We start from the raw sequence: 21514 nt of genomic DNA on the forward strand, positions 1-21514 counted from the left end.
GTTCATCAGACGCTCGGATCCAGTAAAGAAATCTTTGACTCATGACTCAGACTCGAACCAAAGTATGAAGCTGATGATGCTAATTAATATTCATTCATTTTCTACCACTTATCCGAACTTCTCGGGTCACGGGGAGCCTGTGCCTATCTCAGGTGTCATTGGGCATCGAGGCAGGATACACCCTGGACGGAGTGCCAACCCATCACAGGGCACACACACACTCTCATTCACTCACACACACTCACACACTACGGACAATTTTCCAGAGATGCCAATCTACCTACCATGCATGTCTTTGGACCGGGGGAGGAAACCCCCGAGGCACAGGGGGGGAACATGCAAACTCAACACACACAAGGCGGAGGTGGGAATCGAACCCCCAACCCTGGAGGTGTGAGCGAACGTGCTAACCACTAAGCCACCGTGCCTCCCTTGCTAATTAATATGAACTAGCTTATCCGAGTTAAAGGATGTGATTTTATATGTATTGTTCTGTCAGGTGGCTCAAACATCCTTTCAAGACCTGTGAAATGGAGATCAGTGACCCCACCGCAATGGGTCAAGGCCAAAAAGGTTAATCTATATGGGTCAGTCATATTTTATCCCCTCTCCTGCTACAGTATTAAATCCATAAAACCATGTCCTGGATGACCAGAACAAAGCATGACCTTTTATTTATATCCCAAAGTCACCTTGTGTTGTGGGGAATGGTTGATAATTACACAGCGAGATGTTTTAATGGAGTAATAAGGCAGGGATGTTTATGCAGAAATGCACAGTAAAAGATAGCGATTTGTTCTTATTTAGAATGAACGAAGCTTTTGTTCAGGTTGGTAGAAGGTTTCCGTCAACGGTGCATCAATGCAAGACCCTGATTTGATGTGAGGTTCAATTGTTAATGAACAACAAAGATGGAATGAGAGAATAACAAAACCATCAGTAGATTTTTAGTACAACATTTCTAGTGTGGTGGATTGGGGGAACGTGGTGAGGGGTGTTCGTGTCTGCTCGGGTCCCTGTGGGTTTTTACTTTTTACTAGTTTTCTACTTTTTCATGATTTGGTATCTAAAATACTTTAAAAATCTCAACGTGGCATATGATTTTAATTCACTTTAAAAGAAAATAGAGCAAAAAATTCACCATGAAAGACATATAAATATATTAATTATATAATAGATTTATTGTAACATTTAAATCATTTACTGTGTTGGTAAAATTATTTAAAGACGTTACAGTTACATGACTAAAAACCAAAGGAATATTCCTGATATCACTGATTTACTAGTCTAGAGAAAAGGATGACAATGACAGACTTGTTTTTATAAAAAAAATAATAAGGTGGTGTCAGGAGGAGTGTTTAAACAAAATCTCTATTTCTATTAAATCTCTAAAAAGTTCTATTTAGCTTTCCTTTGTTCTGTACAGCTAATTCCATTTTTTATCTATATTTATTTCTATTTTCATTTTTTTCCTGTACAGCTAAATCTATTTTTTTTTATTTCTCCTTTTTTTCTGTACAATTAATTCCATTTTCTTAATTTTTTTATTTTGTTTTGGGTTTATTGTTTTTTTTCTATTTTCCTTTGTTCTGAACGGCTAATTCCATTTTATTTTGATTTTATACATTTTTATTTCCATTTAGTTTTCCTTTCATCTGAACAGCTAATTCCATTTTATTTTATTTTATATTATTTTATTTTATTTTGGCTTTTATAAAAATTTCTATTTAGTTTTCCTTTGTTCTTTCCTGCAAAAAATCCCATTTTTAATCTATATTTATTTCAATGTTCTTTTTTTCTCTGTACAGCTAATTCTATTTTTTTTATTTCTCCTTTTTTTCTGTACAATTAATTCCATTTTCTTAATTTTTTTATTTTGTTTTGGGTTTATTTTTTTTTCTATTTTCCTTTGTTCTGTACGGCTAATTCCATTTTATTTTGATTTTATACATTTTTATTTCCATTTAGTTTTCCTTTCATCTGTACAGCTAATTCCATTTTATTTTTTTCATTTATTTATTTTTTATTTTGGCTTTTATAAAAATTTCTAATTAGTTTTCCTTTGTTCTTTCCTGCAAAAAAAAAATCCATTTTTAAATTAAAAATTTTTTCAATTTTCTTTTTTTCTCTGAACAGCTAATTCCATTTTATTTTATTTTATTTCATTTTATTTTGGCTTTTATAAAAATTTCTATTTAGTTTTCCTTTGTTCTTTCCTGCAAAAAATCCCATTTTTAATCTATATTTATTTCAATTTTCTTTTTTTTGTACAGCTAATTCTATTTTATTGTATTTTATTTTATGTTTAAATTCCATTTTTGACTTTTTTTTTTTAACTCATCGCTATTTTTATGATGTGGACAGTCGAAAAAAAAAAAACTTTCACCGCATGTCACAGTACATTTTTTAATAAGTGCAATTCATCTAGGAATAATATTTTAATTAAACGAATAAAAAGATTTACTCCATTTGTAAATCGTTTGACTTCGCATGGGAGTCGTTAGAGAATTATTTTTTTTTTGCTTAGTGCTGTATTTCACTAATGTCATGAGAATGTTGGTAATAAAATAATAGTCTTGCAATGAATCATAAAGATATCCTTTAGCTCATTTTCACTCTAACCAAAACTGCCAAGGCCACAAATCCACATCTGGACCGTATCACAGTTATGATTTCATACATAAGTCTCCTCAGTTGTGATGCAGTTGAGATCCACACCAGTGGAACATTCCCACAGTCCAAACAAACTGACACCGTTTTCTAATTGCTTAATTACTGCTGAAAGATTTTTTTCCTTTTAAACTACAGTTACTGTTTCAAACAAGATTCTCGGGTTGGATAAAAACGGCCCGAGACGACCATCATGCTGTGGTCCGAATCCCCTGAGAAGTCCTAAACATCTGGAAAATGAAACAATGCTGCAGGAGATTATATTAAAAAGGAGTCAAAGTTAAAAAACTGAAGTAGAACACTTTGGTGTTGTCCTGGTGTTTATCTGGAGACACAGGGCTCTAACATAATTCTATATGCCAGAACTTCTAGTACAGCTTCTTTCTCAGGTTTGACTGACAGGACACACAGTGGCTTATATTCACCCAAGGTGACCAGGACGTCCATATAGCACTCTGAGAAACAATTTATCTGTGAAAAAGAGAGAGAGAGAGAGAGAGAGAGAGAGAGAGAGAGAGAGAGAGAGAGAGAGAGAGAGAGGGAGATTTTTTCTGCCATACGTCAATGCAGGAAATCATTACCTTTCACAGCTGTACGTTTAGAAACATGTCTGTTAAGTTGGACACCAAACTAAGACTCTTGTATAATATCTGCTGATTAATTACGGATCATACCGACATTAAGCCTCGATGTCTTACTTTCTTTCATGAAATTTACTATCTAAAGTCCACGGCCCATATCCATAAAGACTACAGATACAACAACGTTTATCTTAGAGAGAAGGCGGGGCTTAACCTGTTACTAGGTGACTTTCTTTTGAAGACTGTGATTGGTTGTCTAATAAAGAAAAAATTGGAGAGTTTTTAAAATCCGGTCTATTATAAACCTTCACTTTGTCTCTGTTTTAAAATATTAGAGACTATATGGTGTAGGGATTATGTTGGTGACCGATCGTATTAGAGATGTTCTAACATCTGTATGTTATAAAGGTAATAAATGTAAATGTTAACATCTCAGACACCGAGCAGAAATGTCATAGAGACAAACGGGAGATATTTCAGAGATATTAAGAGTCTCTCTAAATGACATGATGATGTCTGAGATGTGATCTGTAATCTGATCGGTCACAAAAATAATCCCTACACGATCTGATCTGTATCGTCTTATTAACTCGCTCTCATTATTAAATATTGTATACGACACATTTCTTCTCCCTCTTCACCTTTCAGCCATTTTCTCCTCTGATAAAGAAACTCTTCATCCTCTTAAAAGTCCTCCTCACTACTAATAACACTTTCTGACCTTATGAGCTCTTTTAAGGGTTAAGATGCTTTAGGAAGAACTTTTATCTTTACTACGATCTGCTCTTTCATTTTAAATGGAAATTTTTTTGGAATTTCATCACGGAGAAACTCTACGCACTAAGAATCTTCATGAATATCGGCCTTGAATTATAGTGATGAAATGGACAATAACTTAAAAAAATTATGAAATTGTAATGTTGCATAAAGTGATAAATATTCTGCATTCACATACTTTTAAACGACAAAAAGGTTCATCGTCATTAATTAGTGACTTAGTGGTTAGCACGTTCGACTCACACCAATCGGGGTTGGGGGTTCGATTCCCGCCTCCGCCTTGTGTGTGTGGAGTTTGCATGTTCTCCCCGTGCCTCGGGGGTTTCCTCCGGGTACTCCGGTTTCCTCCCCCGATCCAAAGACGCATGGTAGGTTGATTGACATCTCTGGGAAATTGTCCGTAGTGTGTGAGTGTGTGTGTGAATGAGAGTGTGTGTGTGCCCTGTGATGGGTTGGCACTCCGTCCAGGGTGTATCCTGCCTCCATGCTCGATGACACCTGACATAGGCACAGGCTCCCCGTGACCAGAGAAGCTCGGATAAGCGGTAGAAAATGAATGAATGATTATTACTCTTTAATACTCTATAGTAAGCCAAAACATAATAGTTTAGCCTTCACCCTCCCTCCTTGTGATAGTGGCAATCTAGACAGTGGAAAATCGTTGGACATGTGGACCATAGCTACGATAAAGTATGATGACGGGTTGAGTTGTGGATGTGTGTCTTGCTGATGTTATGCGTCACTGTGCTCTTTCTTCTACAGGTTAAATCGAAGGCTTTCAGAATAATAACCTTTCACAGAATATATGTGGAACCACAAAATAATGAATACAATTTCCATTGCTTATGGAAATATATATATATAAACTACTACATACATATTCATGGATCATTTGAAGCATCTTGAGTTTAATGATAATCTTTTTCCCAGAGTTGAACTGAGTCAAATTTAGCTCGCTATTATCTGCCTTTTATTATCTATGATAATTAACTGACTTGTCCCAACACGCATACCACAGCAGCACCGAACGCACGGCGGGATTCAGTGGTCGAGAAGAAACTGAGAAATTAAGAATTTAACGGTTCATATAATGGTCACGTCTTGGTCTACGTCTTTGTAGATGTTAGAATCAGGTTATCGTGTATTACAGCATACACACTCACTAGCTAGAGATGCTACTGCTTGACATCTACCACCCTGGGAGACAGAAGGCTACCATTTGTTCTTGTGACACATTCTGAAATCCAGCCATCATATGTTCTCTGTCACAGGACAGCTGAACCATCTAACGGCTGCTTTCATCTGTTGGTTTGTGTCACTTTTTCCACCAAGACAAAGACAGTTGCCTCACTTGGGGACCTCCCATGGACCTCCCACATCTAGATAAGTACCGAAGTGTACTGAAGTGTACAGAATCGTTTGATAGGAGCAGAGGCATTATTTGATTCTGTAAATCAGGCAAATGGTAATACATCAGAGGTATAAGTCTTTGTGAACCAAACAAAAAGGAGAAGATAAAACCATTTATTTTTTATTCCCAAAGGTCACATGTAAATTTGCCCTAAAGTGTCTGCGATTGAGGAAACCTGCTTACCCGTTAGCCAATCAGACATCTTTCGATGCGAGACAAGCATATGTTCGGATGGTGACGAGCTGCAGAAAGGCCATCATGGAGAAGATATAGAAGGGGGGCTGGAAATTTTCAACATAATGGATCAAATTCCACGGGAGCCGTCATGCACCGTGTCACACTTTGTTTATGGAAATCGTTTGGAAGGAAGGTGGCTGGAAATAGGCGAGTAAGGGAGAGTGATTGCGCAATGATAAACCCAGAGACTGGTCTAGTCTGGGTAACTCAACAAAGTCCCTTATTCTCCTTCAATAGACCAAATAAATGGAATACGGGCGAAAATCGAGATAAGCCTGGAATTGTAGATATCTTTTATTGCTAAGCATTGCTAAGGTTCACAAAGACACACAAAATACCATTTACGTCTGACTCATTCAGCCATAAACGTGTATACAGAGGGAATTATTTAGCTTTTAGCTTGGTTAGCTTTCTCATATGATAAAATAGTACAGACCTCAATCAGAGATGTTTGTGAATAGCTCTGGACAGCTGTGGGTGTAATCCTTCAAGGCCTTGAATATTATTCAGACAATGCAAACAAAACATTAGCGAGGCATGAAATTTTTCCATCTCGAACGTCAGCAGCAGTCCGCTCACAGTAAATCAGCCTGCATGCCAGAGTTAATAGAGGCGTTTTATTTCCAGCGTGACTTTAAAAGCCACCGTTTGCGTCTGATGACCCTAATTTAAATCATCCATCACACCACAGACTCGGTTTTTTTTTTTTCACTCTTATGTTTACAAAATTCAAGACATGGAATTGAGAAGCTGTTCATATCCATTACTAGCGGAGTTGAGCGCAAGACGGATACCGCTTTACCGTGGAAACGGCAAAGCGTGAAATGCTTTCTATTTAACTGCAGATTAAGCTGACGAAAAGCACTCATAATATTTGGGATTGATTAATTACAAATGATGCCTGTGTAGATGTGGGATTTACGGTGGATTTTTACGCTCGGGATTGTGAGCGCTCGCGCTATATTAAAAGAAATTCATCTTTAAAGATTTTTTAAATAATACATCAGTTGTTATTGTTGCCAACTCGAACAATAATCGTGATCCGTTTCGTTTATTTATCCGACAGTAAAAAGAAAAAAAATAGCACAGGACGAATCGTACTATACACTGCATTTTATTAAAAAAAAATGTAATAAATATTGCAGAAACATACCATAGAGACATACAAATGGATTCCAACATTCAAAATGTAAAAGGCTGACACGCTACAGCTAACACTGGATATCGGAAATCATGGCATAAACCTGCAAGCTGAATAAAAATTCCCAGGAGGACTGCGAGGCACCTGTCTGAACGAAGGTTAGGCCATCCATAAAAATATTCGTGTTTACCGTGACCCGACCGACCCAATTATTTATTTATTTATTTTTGCTTTAAGTCCGACCGACTTGCCGGTTGTAAATTTGCGTTAAGACCGACCTTTTTTTATTTACTCTTCAAACACTAATACAAAAGCAATAAAATAATAATAATTATTATATTTTAGTATTGTACTGTATATATATAAATCGCCTAGGCCTACATACAAACGAAGGCTACGTTCTTTCTTTTTAAATAAAAACCCGTGACATCATCTATGTTTACACTATTGGTTAACGGATGTCACACTACGGCCTGTGCGTTCGCTTCGTCTCACACACTCATTCACTGTCAGGGTCGACGGTTCGCGCTCGGTAATGATGGCTGCGACTGCAGTAAACAAAATGTTCGCGGTCACCGTTCAAACAAATTTGTTTGTGATCTATATAGGCAAGATCTATATTAGGGCAAGTCGTGGCCTAATGGTTAGAGAGTCTGACTTGTAATCCTAAGGTTGTGGGTTCGATATATGTCTCCTAGCATTCCTTCTCACCATATTCCTGAAGTGGGGGGTGTAGTAGCCTAATAGTTAGAGAGTTTGACTCCTAGCCCTATGGTTGTGGGTTCGAGTCTCGGACCGGCCACGACTGAGGTGCCCTTGAGCAAGGCACCGAACCCCCCAACTGCTCCCCGGGTGCTGCAGCATAAATGGCTGCCCACTGCTCCGGGTGTGTATTCACGGAGTGTGTGTATTCATGCTGTGTGTGTGTTCACTGCTGTGTGTGTGCGCACTTTGAATGGGTTAAATGCAGAGAACGAATTCTGAGTATGGGTCACCGTACTTAGCCGTATGTCACTTCACTTCACTTCATATAGCCTGCCTCAAAATGAGGTTTGCGATGATGCGCCCAAAGGCACGGGTTGAAGACCCAGTCAGTGACGTCACGATATGCTAATTTGTTTAAAAACAAATGATTACCAACGTAATCACCATCAACAAAATTGTACTTTATTTTATACATTGAAACTTGAAAAAAAATATATATATAGACCTACCTACTTACTGACCCTTTTTTTTTTTTTTTTTTTTTTTACTGTTACTGCAAACCAAAATATTTTTAAGGATGGCCTTATTTAAGGTAGTGACCGATACGTTGGGAAATAATCCCTTAGCTAGGTTGTGTTCCAGTTTGATACTGGGTCTACTGGTGCTTCAGGCTGTATGAGCATCGCTTTCAACGTGGACTAAGGATGTACTTGAATATTCCGTTCCCCTGACACTAGTCGAGTAGGTTTCTTCAAGGGGATATATATATATATATATACATATATACGGATTTCTTCAGGCTAGCCATTTTTCAAATTGCCAAAATGGGCCAAAGTCAGCATATTGCATAGCTGAGATGATTCTCTTACAGGAAATTCCAAACACTGATGGATTAGGCAGAGGTATTAAAAGGCTCTCAGGCAATACTTAAAACCCAGGCCATGAAAAGCTTGGGTACACCAACACACAAAGACAGCGAGGCACTGGAGTTGGACACAGTACTAAAGTTGGTTCCACAAGATCCAGTCACTCATAGAGATATGCTCATCAAGCCAAGCCAGAACTATCACCAATAATATATCAAACACTTAAGACTGCACATAAAGCATAACAGTTTAAACAGGAAACCCTGACACTAGAACACACACGCTTGACTTCGACGCTTCTTTGGCTTTTTCTAAAAAGAAAGAAGAGAAACACAAGCACTAAGGTTCTGAGGTTAGCATCACCACGAAGACAGAACCGCTGGAAAGCTCAGGCAGACTCCTGTTGTTTCCAGATCTACAAAGTATCGAGACTTTGACTGACACACATCCAATTCTCATCTGGACAAATCATCAAGGCAAGAAGATGGGGAAAAAAAATGGAAAGACAACCGAATAAGAAGCCAGGTTTTATCCACAGTGTTAGTCACATCATTAACTCTGTTAAGTGCCTTGATTTTGTCTTCTGTGGGAAAATTCCACAGCAGCTCGTTAGCAGTGTGAATGTGGCTTTCCTTCAAACATTTCCATTCCTTTTTTAAAAAGTACCAAAGAAAATCAACAACAACAAACACAATCAGCATTCACCATAAAGTTCCTTGACCTGTATTTCAAATATGTCTCAAAAATCAAGTCCTCCAGCAATTCTCCGTGTAGATTATTCAGAACTTCCTTCCCAATCTTCAAGAACCGGGATTCTTTTGTATTAGCATAGATGTCTTTCCAACACCTGGTGCTTTTCTGGTGCTGTGGTACGTTTGATTTTGGTTAGCTTATTTCAGGTGGGGCAGAATAGACAGATGCAGAAGGACATAAAGTGCAAAGACATCGTCCTGCATCCCTCGCTGCTTCATACAGTATGAGTAGTTGTACCGATATCCTTGTGATTTGTTTTGACACCCGTCGATGTTCTCCAGATCTTCACATCACTGTGCAGCTCTTGGCCTTATCTTTACGCATGTCCGAGTTTACTGACTCCAGATAGGGTCTACTGGGCATGTGCGAGGTCCTCTTTGTGGCTCTGGATGACTTCTGGCGTTTCACATTCTTATTGTTCTTGTTGACACAGGCCAAGGTTGCGACGTGGAAAATGTCCCTCACGCTGTTCTCCGACTGCAGAGCGGAACACTCGATGTAAGGAGCCGAGATTTGCTTGGCCATGTTTGATCCCTACATGAAGATATAACAGATATTCAATCACCGGTCGCCATTTTTCTTACACTCTTTCTTAAAGGATGAACACATCTGAAGTACTCACCTGATCATATGATACAGGAGTTTGCCTGTGATTTGAAAGTTCCACCAAGGTGCTGAGATCTGTGCGCAGGTCTGACTTGCATCCTACTAACAGCATTTTAGTATTGGGGCAAAATTCTTGGATCTCTCCTTTCCACTAGAAAAAAAAATCAATTATTTAAAATCATTCTTAATCAGATGTAATGGACAGAGAGGTAGCCAGAGTTATATGACTAAAGTATATTCAATGTTCCTCTACAAACATTGAGGAACATCAATTCAACCATCTTCTCATTTTAATACACTATTGTTTCTATAGTAACAACTCAATTCGCAATTGATGTTCTAATGTTTTCTGTAAAGAGATGTTTTTGTTATATTTCTGGAAGGAGTCTCCAGTGTCGGTGCTTTGTATCAGTTTGCTTGCTTTGTAACAATTCGTGCTAATCCATGCTAATACAGTACAGTTCTAAGAGGTGTCATTTGTTAATAAGCTAAATTTGGTAATCATGATGTCACGGCATGGTGTTACTCCATTCCACATCACTTATGTAAAGCACACAGAGAAGTGTCAACGACAACACAGGTCAAAGGTCACGGGGCACTCGACCCCACAAAGACTTCATATCTCTCGTACCAAAACGTACAAACACAGCCTCATTAACCTATCACTCTTTGTCCTCGTGTGAGCAAGCAGGAATCAAAGCAAAGCACCCAGACCTCCCACACATTCTCTTTCAGCTCCGTATGACCTCTCATTTGACCCTGCGAAGTCTAGACTCTCTCCCATAAACCACTTGACTCAGTAAAACCAAAACAATCCAAATGACCGACTGTGTGAACCTGCTTCACTGAAACGATCTAAACCACAAATTAAAGCTCTAGTCATTACAGACCTTCTTTAACACGCTGTCCAAGGTTTCTGGTCGGCTGATGTCGAAGCAGACGAGGACCGCATCCGAGTCGGGGTAGGACAAGGGTCGCACGTTGTCGTAGTACGGAGATCCTGTAAAAACAAAGGTTAAAAACACAGAAAAATCAATAGTACGCAATGCTACATCTTATACTGTAGGTTAGTCCAATTTAAATTCAACTATAGTCAGCTATTTTAAAGTTACCGACGATCTCATATTCTTTCTCGTAGGAAGACGTTCCTACAGTTCAATCGAGGATCCAGCCAGAGCGAGGATTATTAAATGTAGGTTGTTTTAGACGTTGTTGTGAGAAAACACAGCAGTACAACTGGGAACACCAGATCTTTCTTATTTTGTGGTAAGCCTTTTGACGTTATTGGGGTTTACCACATAACAGCAAAGATGGCAGACATATGGGTTGGTTGACTTCTAGAGAGGTTTTTTTTTTTCCAGTGCAAAATGAACAAGGTTTGTTTTTATATATTAGTAAAAGGGATCGATGTGGAGGAGGTTTAACTCTATCTTTCCACCTCTACCATTAAAAAGGTAGTGTATAGTCTGCAATCTTAAGATCATCAAGAATAACAGTCTGCTTTTTTTTTTTTTTAGCAAGACAGCCAAAGAAAAAAGTACAAAACACTTTCATTTAAATAGATTTGATGAGAAACACACAAACAAACACATGACATAGATGGGAAACAAACAACCGTGTTTTTGTTTGTCAGACCGAAAAAATGTTGTTGTTTTTTTTTTTTTTCCTCAACACATCAGGAATAGCGATCAAACCCGAAATGTCATTACCATACTCATAAATTCAAACCACCGACATGCAAAGAACACCGCTGTCACCGTTCAGTTTCCTGAGACAGTCCACAAATACTCCAGTCTCGGAAGCGTCTGCACTCCGTGGTTTTCTAGGTCACAATTAAGACTGGCAAGACACTCTGTTTGCCTGATGTCTGGAAACTCGAGGTCTGAAAGTAGGAACGTCGTTCCGTTGAAAGGAATCTGTGGAATTTGTCTTTTTTTTTTTTCCATTCAGATGGAAGACCACGTCCAATCCGTCGACTCCGAACGTCGACGATGTACGGCTCTGAAATCTGGTGTCAACTTTTGGGAACTTTGATTATTTAAGTATGAGGTAATTTTCAGGAAACAAAACCCTCAATAAAAAAAAATAATAATAAAAAACCTTCAATAAAGCCTTGCTTAAATGCCTTGAGAAAAAAAATCTAAGACTAATCCCAAGCCACTCTGATCTATTCATTATTCAAGCCACTGTATCCAACAACAATAGTAGGTTTGTCTTGGCTCAGACACAAAATGGACACAATATGTAGTCGAAATTTTTTATACCGATCCAGAGCGTATCCTGCCGTTGAATTCATTTATGCTACTATTCAGACAACAACAACAACAACAACAAGATGGCCGTCACATAAAGCTATCTATTGGTTTTGTAAACAAAGTGAACCAAATGTATTGTAAACACCAGACCACCCACAACTACCTCCTGAATGGATCTACCTTCTTTGTCTTTCCATGGAAACAATGGCTTCTCATGAGCACATGTAATGTTTCAACCTAGACTGTCAACCCACAATCACCTCATGTTTCCACAACAAACAGAGAACACATTCCGTCTTTGCCTTCCTGTGGTCAAGTCGAGGCACATCACGACCTTACGTGATTGAGATCACACCTATTTTGTTCAGAGCAGGAATCCCTGGAACCCTTTCACACTCCACCCCCATTCCTCTAACCCATAATGCACTGGTGTCTTTCACTGTGGGTTTCTCAACAATATCCTCTCGAGAAGTTTGGCGCACTCCAGGAGAATCCCTCAACAAAGTGGGTTAAGCAATAGGAATGTCTTTGGAATAGGAACCCCCTCAAGAGAGTGCTCAAAGGCTTGGAAAAAAACAACGCCAGTGGGTTTGAATAGCGCTAAAATTAGCCAGCAGCTTGCCTTTTGTTCCAGCCTACTTTCAAATTAGTGGATCCTAAATACTGTTTCCAATCTTTCTCAACATACTACATTATTACCACCAGTACATAGGGCACTTTCACATTTAGAACTTCCAAAAATATATTTGTTTATATCTCTCAAATGCTAATTTTCACGAATTTAACACAAATCAAATCAAATCAAATTTTATTTGTCACATACACATACATACACGGTACGATATGCAGCAAAATGCTTTATGTTACTGACTGGTCTAAGAATAAATAAATAAATAAATAAATAAATAAATAAATAAATAAATAAATAAATAAAAAAGCAAAAAAATAAAATTAGAATAAAATAATAAGAAATTATAAATTATATACGAAAACTACATTAAAAAAATATATAAAAATATGAAATATATGGAGAATATGAAGAAATAATATATATACATATACAGTACATAAATGTGTATGGTTTTTAAAGATTGTCCTTAAAGTGAAAATATACTTATTTTCAGTGTATTCACAAAAAAAAAAAAAAATCATACTCTTTTCTAACAAATCCATAGATTTCCCTTTGTCTGCACAAAACAATTAAATTTCAGATTTTTTTATTCTTTTATTTTGGCACAGACATTAAAAGCCATTTTGCTGCATGTGTATGATTATGTATACATGTGTATGATTATGTATACATGTGTATGATTATGTATACATGTGTATGATTATGTATACATGTGTATGATTATGTATGCAACTAATAAAATTTGTATTTCAATTATTAAAAAAAAAAAAAAACAGCTAATTTGAATGACGACAAGTTTTCTCCGTAGTGTTTTGGAGGTTTTTTCTTATAATAACCTATATAATAATATAATATAATAAACGGATGGATGGAGTTGTGTTATGTTAGACGGCTGTGATTATGTAACACTTTAGATAGGAGTGCTTCACCAATTTGGGGCACTTAGATGCCCAAAATCTCTCTACAATAGACAGACTAAGAACATTGTCTGTCTTTATGGACTGTCAGGCCTTCCCACTCTCTGATGACCCTCTCGCTATCCATCACCATTTGTTCCACTGACAGTTAACCTCAGCTTAACCATGTTTGGCACGAACGCAGCATCTTATCCTCTAGGACATTCTTCATCTAGAAGAATCCTGAATCCTGAAGTCTCTTACTACACTTCTTTCTTTTCTATCTATTTAGCTAGTTGACTAAGCTTACTGTTCAGTGTGTTTACTTCAAAAGCTAACGGTTCGTGACTTCCTGTAACAAAAGAAAACACATAAACATGCAGCTCTTAAGCCGTTTCATGGAGATTTAAAATATTCTCATATTCTCAGTCAAAGTAGAAGCTCCATAGGCAGCATCCTATCAGACAGAAAGGACGTCCTGTATCACTCTGTGACTCTAATTCTTGTTTATCTGATGCTTACTGTGCCTTTGACAAAAGCTAAGTCACAGTCTTAGTCACACAGAGATGTTCTATCAGAAAATAACATAGAGTGACTTCATATTAGCAAATTTCCATCAAAGCAAACTAGTCTGGATCCTAAAGTGTTGCCCGTTTCTAATCTTTCAGACTGCCTTGACATGTGTACATTTTTATTGCGTTCACACCATCCATGTTTGTGGCCACGATCGATCCGCTTAGCTGCCCTCTGTGTTACTGAAATCAGCTGGGAAAAGAAGCAGGAGGTCAAACCCAGGCAGCATTCTCATGCCCCCTCCTCCAGCCCATAACGGCTGATGTTAGCAGACAGCTGGCAGTGTCAGTCTATGGGGAGAGATATGCTCCGGAGTGTAATCACCTCCAGACTGCAAGCTCCGAAGCATGTGCCGTTAACTGTAGCTAATTGTGTGATCTATAGGCGGTAGAGCCGTATCTCAGACAGTCGATGGAGTCTCTTAGACCACAGACTGATGGATTTACAGTATACGCAACTCTTCAAAAATCCATGACGCAAACAATAAGACATGTGATTTATGGTATTTTATGAACCCAAGACCTGGAGCGGATTTTAAGCTAAAAAAAACAACAAATCATTTACATATCTCGTGCTATTATATAAGCATTTTTTTAGGCAAAGAAGCTCCCTGCCCTGAGGAATTATCACTGTCCTAATCTGCATCGTAGGCATTCCAGAGAGCAGAGTCCCTGCATGCCTCTGCTAAATGAGCTCAGTTCTTCAGGCTAGCTCAGCATCTCGTATGACCCTGAAGCATTCACATTTCGCAGCACCTAGCAAGCAAGGTTCTGGTCATTCATCATACAAAGTCCTTGAGAATTTCCCTCCTTTTCCTTTTCACTCAGCGCTACTGTAGGTTTCAATTCTACACTAATTCTACACACTAATCTTCTGAACTCTTTAAAACTCAGCAGTAAGTTGGAATGTAAAGGAGTTCAATGACCGACGCCGAGAGCTTCCAAAAACATTATAACAAGCGTCAGACCGACGCGACAGACAGACGAAGCACAGATTTATATAAATATATATTTCCGTATATAGATTACGTATAGAACCTGATTATTATTTCAGGGCAGTGAGCAAATGTAAAAATATTGCATTCTTACCTGATGTGTCCCACAAACTGAGCTCGATCCTTTGTGAATCGATCTCAAAGCTGGCTGTATAGTTCTCAAATACTGTCGGCACATAATTCTGCATGGAAACGAACAATTAGAAATTAGAGTTAGAAATACAGAGGTAGTTTAATTCTAATGTATATAAATAACATTAAAATTGTATTTTTATTTGTTTTATTAGTTCACGAAAGGTTCCAAATAAACCCCAATGCCAACAATACCTTTGTATCTTTAGTACTAAAAAAAGTGCATGCTGGCTTTTCAGTAGTTATTCTGTACTGAAGATGATCTCGGAGGTAATAACATAAAGTAGGGGTAGATTGTAAGGTACAAAGCATTAAAAAGTACCCATTTGCTACCATTTATTTCTGAATTTATTGTGAACGACTGGAACAACTTTGCATCTATTGGTTCCAGTCTTCCTGTCAAACTATATTCACTACAATGCAGAAGAAAGGGAGTTAAAAAAAAAAAAAAGCATGCAGAAGATCATTACCTCTGGAAAGCAGTCTTTGGCGAAGACATGGAGCAGTGCTGTTTTGCCGCACTGACTGTCCCCAATCACTACTATCTTACACTTAACACTCTGATTTGGGTCCATTCCAGACATCAGGCTCGAGTTACTGTCCTTCATGGATCTATGCGATAGTCCTAAATGGTATGGAGGTCACAATGAAGTCCAGACAAAAGCACAGCATCCCCCGATCACTTGATCCCGTTTTTACAAACCCTACTCCTGTGCTGCAGCCTGTTCAGCGTCCCTCATGCCATGTGAAAGCAGTGAGCAGCCGCATGCCTTCCTTACACACACACACACACACACACCCCCAGAGTCTGCCCTCCTTTTTCTCCCTTTCACTACCACAAATTGCCTGTTTATACACACGCACAGAAAGAGCGCCCTCGATTGCCAACAATCATTTCCAGCACCCTTTTTTTATGGGAACCTGATCGCTTGAAAAGAAACTGATGAGCAAAATTACCTTCTTTTCTAATCTCTAGCAAAGAGGGTAATGACTGGAAATTAATAACAGGGAAAGCCAGATGGGAAGTCCAGAATAAAAAGAAATCATGCTTTTATATGATGTAATAGTTTAAGTATTTATTTCCAAAAATAAACGTATTCATTCATTTATTTATCTTCAGTAAGAACCAATCCAGTAAAGATGGGAAGCCAGTTTACTGTATTGCACACACACACACACACACACACACACACACACACACACACACACACACACACACACACACACACACACACACACACACACTGTCCTTTATACAAATTACAAGCAAATTACAGCAGCCAGTGTGACAGTACTTTGTATAACATATGTGTCTTAATGTATTAGAGTCAAGGATTTAATACACAGTAATGAGCTAAATCTGATGCTAAGGGAAACTCTGTGAGATGTGAAGCGACATCTCAGCCCACTTCATAGTGCCACCGTAAGCATTTATCTGTATGTAATTGACCCCCAGTCATTTCCCCAGTCATGGTCGTATCCCTGAGTGCTGTATTACTTTTAGGTTTACTTCCTTTCAGTGTTTATCCAGACGTCGATTTCTAGACGTTTAATCGATTAAATATTGCACTTGGTATTGTTGACTCATCAGAATTTACCGGTTCAAAAGTTTGTCCAAATATTAATTACAGAAAAGTTTTTTTTAATTACACAGTAACCAAGAAATTCAGCCGATTCATATGAAAAAAAAAATCTAGCTGATGTCTAGCACCCAGGGTTTCTGTAATAGGCCCCAGATCACGATAGCCACAACCATCCTGATCATGATGAATTACTGATGATGGATGAACGTATGAACATAAATGAAATGCTTTGTGTCCAGCTATAACCATATGAATCACAATTAAACCTCTTGACATTGATTTGAATGACGGTTACAGTAAGACGCGACGAGTTCATTAGCTTTGCCTCGTGGCTGTTCTACAGAGGAGTTACATAATGAGAGATCGGCTCGTCGCCTTGCATCAGCCGTGTGTTTTACCGCAGCACGTCATTGTATCTTCACTACGAAACCTGCCATTAACACAAACTACTTATTTTAATGCTGACGATCTATGAAGCAGCGGTCAAGATAATGAATGTTTCCGCTATAACCCGATCAAAGGTTCCCAGACCTTTCACGACTTAATAACGGACACAGGAGAAGAACAGGGAATTGATTCGCCAGCGAAACCTCTCATGGATCACATTGATTTGTTTTGCTTGAATGGTAGCTGTCTTCAATAACGGTTAGCACGACAGCCAAATAGAGTAACAGGATAAAAGACTCTTGATGCGGTACCCATCCCCCTCGAAGGGTAAAAAATGCTGCTCTTCGATTGTTCTGCTGTCCTTCTTCAGGACAAAACCACAGTATATACTGTACTGTACACACGATATATTAGGTGCCGTGTCCCTTTGTGTCTGGTTTCGAAGAATTATTGATATCCGTTGCGCTTCGGAAAATATCATTTGAAACGATGAATATAGACTGATGAATATAAATAGACATATATGAAGAAAGATACTTCTACAGAAATACATATTATAGAGAACCTTAATATTATAATAATATTTTAATTATGTCAAATTGTGTTTTATATATAAGATATAAATTTTAAACTTTTGTTCTGTCAAATGTTAAACAGACTCCAAGGCAGAAGTGACAATGTGACACACACACACACACACACACACACACACACACACACACACACACACACACACACACACACACACACACACACACACACACCATGCCCTTCCTGCCAGTGAGAGCAGATGGACATTTGAATGAAAGATTGAAGCTGCACAAAAGAAGGAGAAAAAAAAGGCAGATGGGGTTGAAAAAGAAGTAAAGAATGGTCTAGTTAAGAAACAGATGATTCCCGGGAAAGCAGGTGGGAAAGTTTGCATTCATGGAATATGAATCTGCATTTGTTATTTCTAAGAATCAATCATTTTCCTAAGTGACCCGGCATGCAATATATGAGGGAGGAACATCACACCGTCCCATGGAATGCCTCAACCTGGCTAAATATGGAGTTAGAGGGAGATGATGAAGCAAGACTCTGGCAGATGTAGCTAGGGAGTTGTAGGACTTTGTCCCTGGCACAAAGTCACCGTGGATTCCAATTGCTATTCATCATCTGTAAAGAGAATTATCCCTGACTCTGATTCACCTTTCATGGAAAACACTGCAACTCCTGTATTCCACGTCGGTACAACGTTAATCATATGCAAGAATGTATTTCTAAACGTATTCGAATCTCGTAATGCGAGTGTGAAAACAGGAAAGCTACGTAGTAATAATGCCAAAAAAGAGAACATGGAGTAGTTTGGCAGTCGTCATGCGGTTTGCTGTGCTTCACAGATGGGAATTTCCTGTGCCCAGGGATGTAACTATGGCGACAGTCTGTTTTTGTTTTGGCCTTAAAAAGAAAAAGACTAAAAAAAAAAAAAAAGAAAGAAAAGAAAGTTTAAACCCCACAAGTTGCTCAGAATGCCTCGGAGACGTTACATAGTTTTTTTAAACCATCCACCAGCAACCTCGGATTAAAGGAGGATGAACGGTTTAAAATACACACTTAGAAGACTAAGAGTTGTTGGTTTCCCTAAAGACCCACAGAGAAGGAAACTGAGCAGAAAACACCTCCGCATCGCTATCGAATACCGAGTGTTTTAACATGATTTAGACAGACGTACGTTTGTCTCGAAGGTAGCGGTACTGTACGTGTGCGTCTGATGTGAGTCGTGTCTGATTATGATGATGAGTTTCAGCTAAATCAGTGTGAGGACTAAAAGGACTAAAATAATCAATAGATCTAAATAATAAAATATATATTGTGTATATACCGTGATTTTATATTCAAATTAACGTTTATATTTTAAGTATTTTATATGAAAAAGTATTATTATAAAATTATAAAATAGATATTGTGTGTATATACTGTAGCCTATATTATTATAAAATATAATTATACAATTATTTTATATTCAAATAAATATTTATATTTTAAATATTTTATATGACAATTATTTTACATGAAAAAAATATTATAAAATTATAAAATATATATTGTATATTATTATAAAAATAAGGGGGGCACGGTGGCTTAGTGGTTAGCACGTTCGCCTCACACCTCTAGGGTTAGGGGTTTGATTCCCGCCTCTGCCTTGTGTGTGTGGAGTTTGCATGTTCTACCCGTGCCTCGGGGGTTTCCTCCGGGTACTCCGGTTTCCTCCCCCGGTCCAAAGACATGCATGGTAGGTTGATTGGCATCTCTGGGAAATTGTCCGTAGTGTGTGTGTGTGTGTGTGTGTGAATGAGAGTGTGTGTGTGTGCCCTGTGATGGGTTGGCACTCCATCCAGGGTGTATCCTGCCTCGATGCCCGATGACGCCTGAGATAGGCACAGGCTCCCCGTGACCCGAGAAGTTCGGATAAGCGGTAGAAAATGAATGAATGAAGGAATGAATGTTGTGTATATACTGTATATTATATTAGGTCTCTATTCTTTTTATATATTTGCATTTCTTTCTCTTTGTTGCTGTAACAGAGAAATTTCCCCATTGTGGGACAAATAAAGGTATATTTTGTCTTATCTTATCTTATCTTATCTTATCTTAAAATAGGCATTACTAGTGGATAAGAAAAAGACACTCTGGGCTTTAAGAATTTGCATGTTTCATAAGTATTTCTGTTTATATTTAGACTACTAGGGGGAATATATTGGATTAAATAAACAAATCAATAGTTAATGTAATCTAAAGTAATTTAGGCTTGTAGTGAGAGAACAAAAATCAACAAATCTTAATCTTTCCATGTTTAACCCTATCGGAAACGACGAGAAGAGAAAGTGTCGTATAGGCGCCATGACTGTGTTATATTTCTAACTTGACATTCAGTTTAGAAATGATCTCACTCTCAGCCAGCTGCCTGCGGTGTATATTTAGCATAGCGGGTGATTACTAAGCTGTGTTCCTTCTCCATGAAAACAATGAACATAACCTTTGTTTGTTTGAAGGTCACATGTTGTGAGGCAACAAAACCGTAGATGATGTCTGCCGTATGCAAGCTGCCTTAAGAGCCCGAAATGAAACAAGCGCTTATTTGTGCCAAAGTGGCAAGATGAATAATTACAGCTTTATCCGTTTCTAGGAAAATAAAGGAGCTAAGAGCTTTTGTTAGACGGATCTAGAGTTCGTGCACTCTGGTACGTAGACCTGTAAATGCCACGGGCTCATTGTTATGCTGGGAAAACGTCACCTCGAAGGCTGTGATCTGGAACGAGTGTGAAAGGGAATGACATTTATAAGACATGTACAGAATGATTGCTAGAAAAGCGTTGAATACGTGGTCAGTCGGGTCCAGAAGAATATTTTGGATCAGCACACACGTGTCGTACTGTTATCTGAGACCCAGATGGTGTGAACACACAATGTATGTGAACGTGTAATCACCATGCCAACTCCTGAGATGTTAGATCATACATTCCCAGAATGGTAGTGTCTGGACTCATGGGGCATCGGGTCCGATTTCAGGATTCTTCATGAATAGTTCACATAAACAGACCTTATTAACAGAAATTGATTATCAATGCGAATGAATTTTGTAGTTTAGATCTCTGGCATTATTATTGGATGAAACCAATCATTTCTTCCCCTTAAGATCTGTCAAGGGACAAGATTCTGTCCATTTAATTACTAACAATCAACATGCCATTTCTAGAAGGCTAAACACCAAGTCATGCTATTTTTCTCTCTCCATCTGGTGCCAAAGGTGCTGGAGGGGTTGTGATTTCCTCCTCTTCTTCCTCCTCCTCCTCTTTCTAATCCTCCTCGTCCTGCTAGCAGTAAGATAATCACATGCATTCTGATGCGGTCTGTTCGCACAAGGCTACAATTACCCCCTGCCTCTAGACGGCACTTAGAGCCGACAGCACGAGCCCACCAAATGGCTGCGGCAGCCACAGCAATGCATTACACACTCTACACTCTTCAGTCAAAATAATGGCCGCATTTACAGGGTTGTTATGTCTGGAAATCTTACGTTTTTTGTTTTTTTTTTGGTTCAATACTGTTCACTACTTGTAATTAAAAGTGAACCAGTGGAGAAAAATGTAGAAGCGTATGTACACCGAAGGCTTAGGTATGACCATTTCATAAAGCTTTTTTCGGGGTACGTTGTTTTGTCGTCAAAACCATACAGTATTTGAGTGGCATTTCACTGGATGCTGATTTGCATGTTACTTATATCGCTTGACCGTTCCCTTCAGCGATCCATCTCTTTCCAAAGCCATTTGGGC

At 38.3% G+C, this 21514-nt stretch overlaps 1 protein-coding gene across 1 annotated transcript; it reads right to left on the reverse strand.

Annotated features, from left to right (window-relative positions):
• Window positions 1-7995: 7995 nt before the first annotated feature.
• On the reverse strand, window positions 7996-16121 carry LOC113646322 (rho-related GTP-binding protein RhoE). Its single transcript, XM_027152540.2, has 5 exons — window positions 15699-16121; window positions 15191-15278; window positions 10638-10747; window positions 9764-9898; window positions 7996-9675 (listed from the first exon to the last, which is right to left on the reverse strand). The coding sequence occupies exons 1-5, from the start codon at window positions 15834-15836 to the stop codon at window positions 9427-9429; spliced, it is 720 nt and encodes a 239-aa protein (XP_027008341.1). The 5' UTR covers window positions 15837-16121; the 3' UTR covers window positions 7996-9426.
• Between the last annotated feature and the right edge of the window lie 5393 nt (window positions 16122-21514).

The sequence above is a fragment of the Tachysurus fulvidraco genome, chromosome 6 (genome assembly GCF_022655615.1).
Source record: "Tachysurus fulvidraco isolate hzauxx_2018 chromosome 6, HZAU_PFXX_2.0, whole genome shotgun sequence".
Classification (NCBI taxonomy): Eukaryota; Metazoa; Chordata; class Actinopteri; order Siluriformes; family Bagridae; genus Tachysurus; species Tachysurus fulvidraco.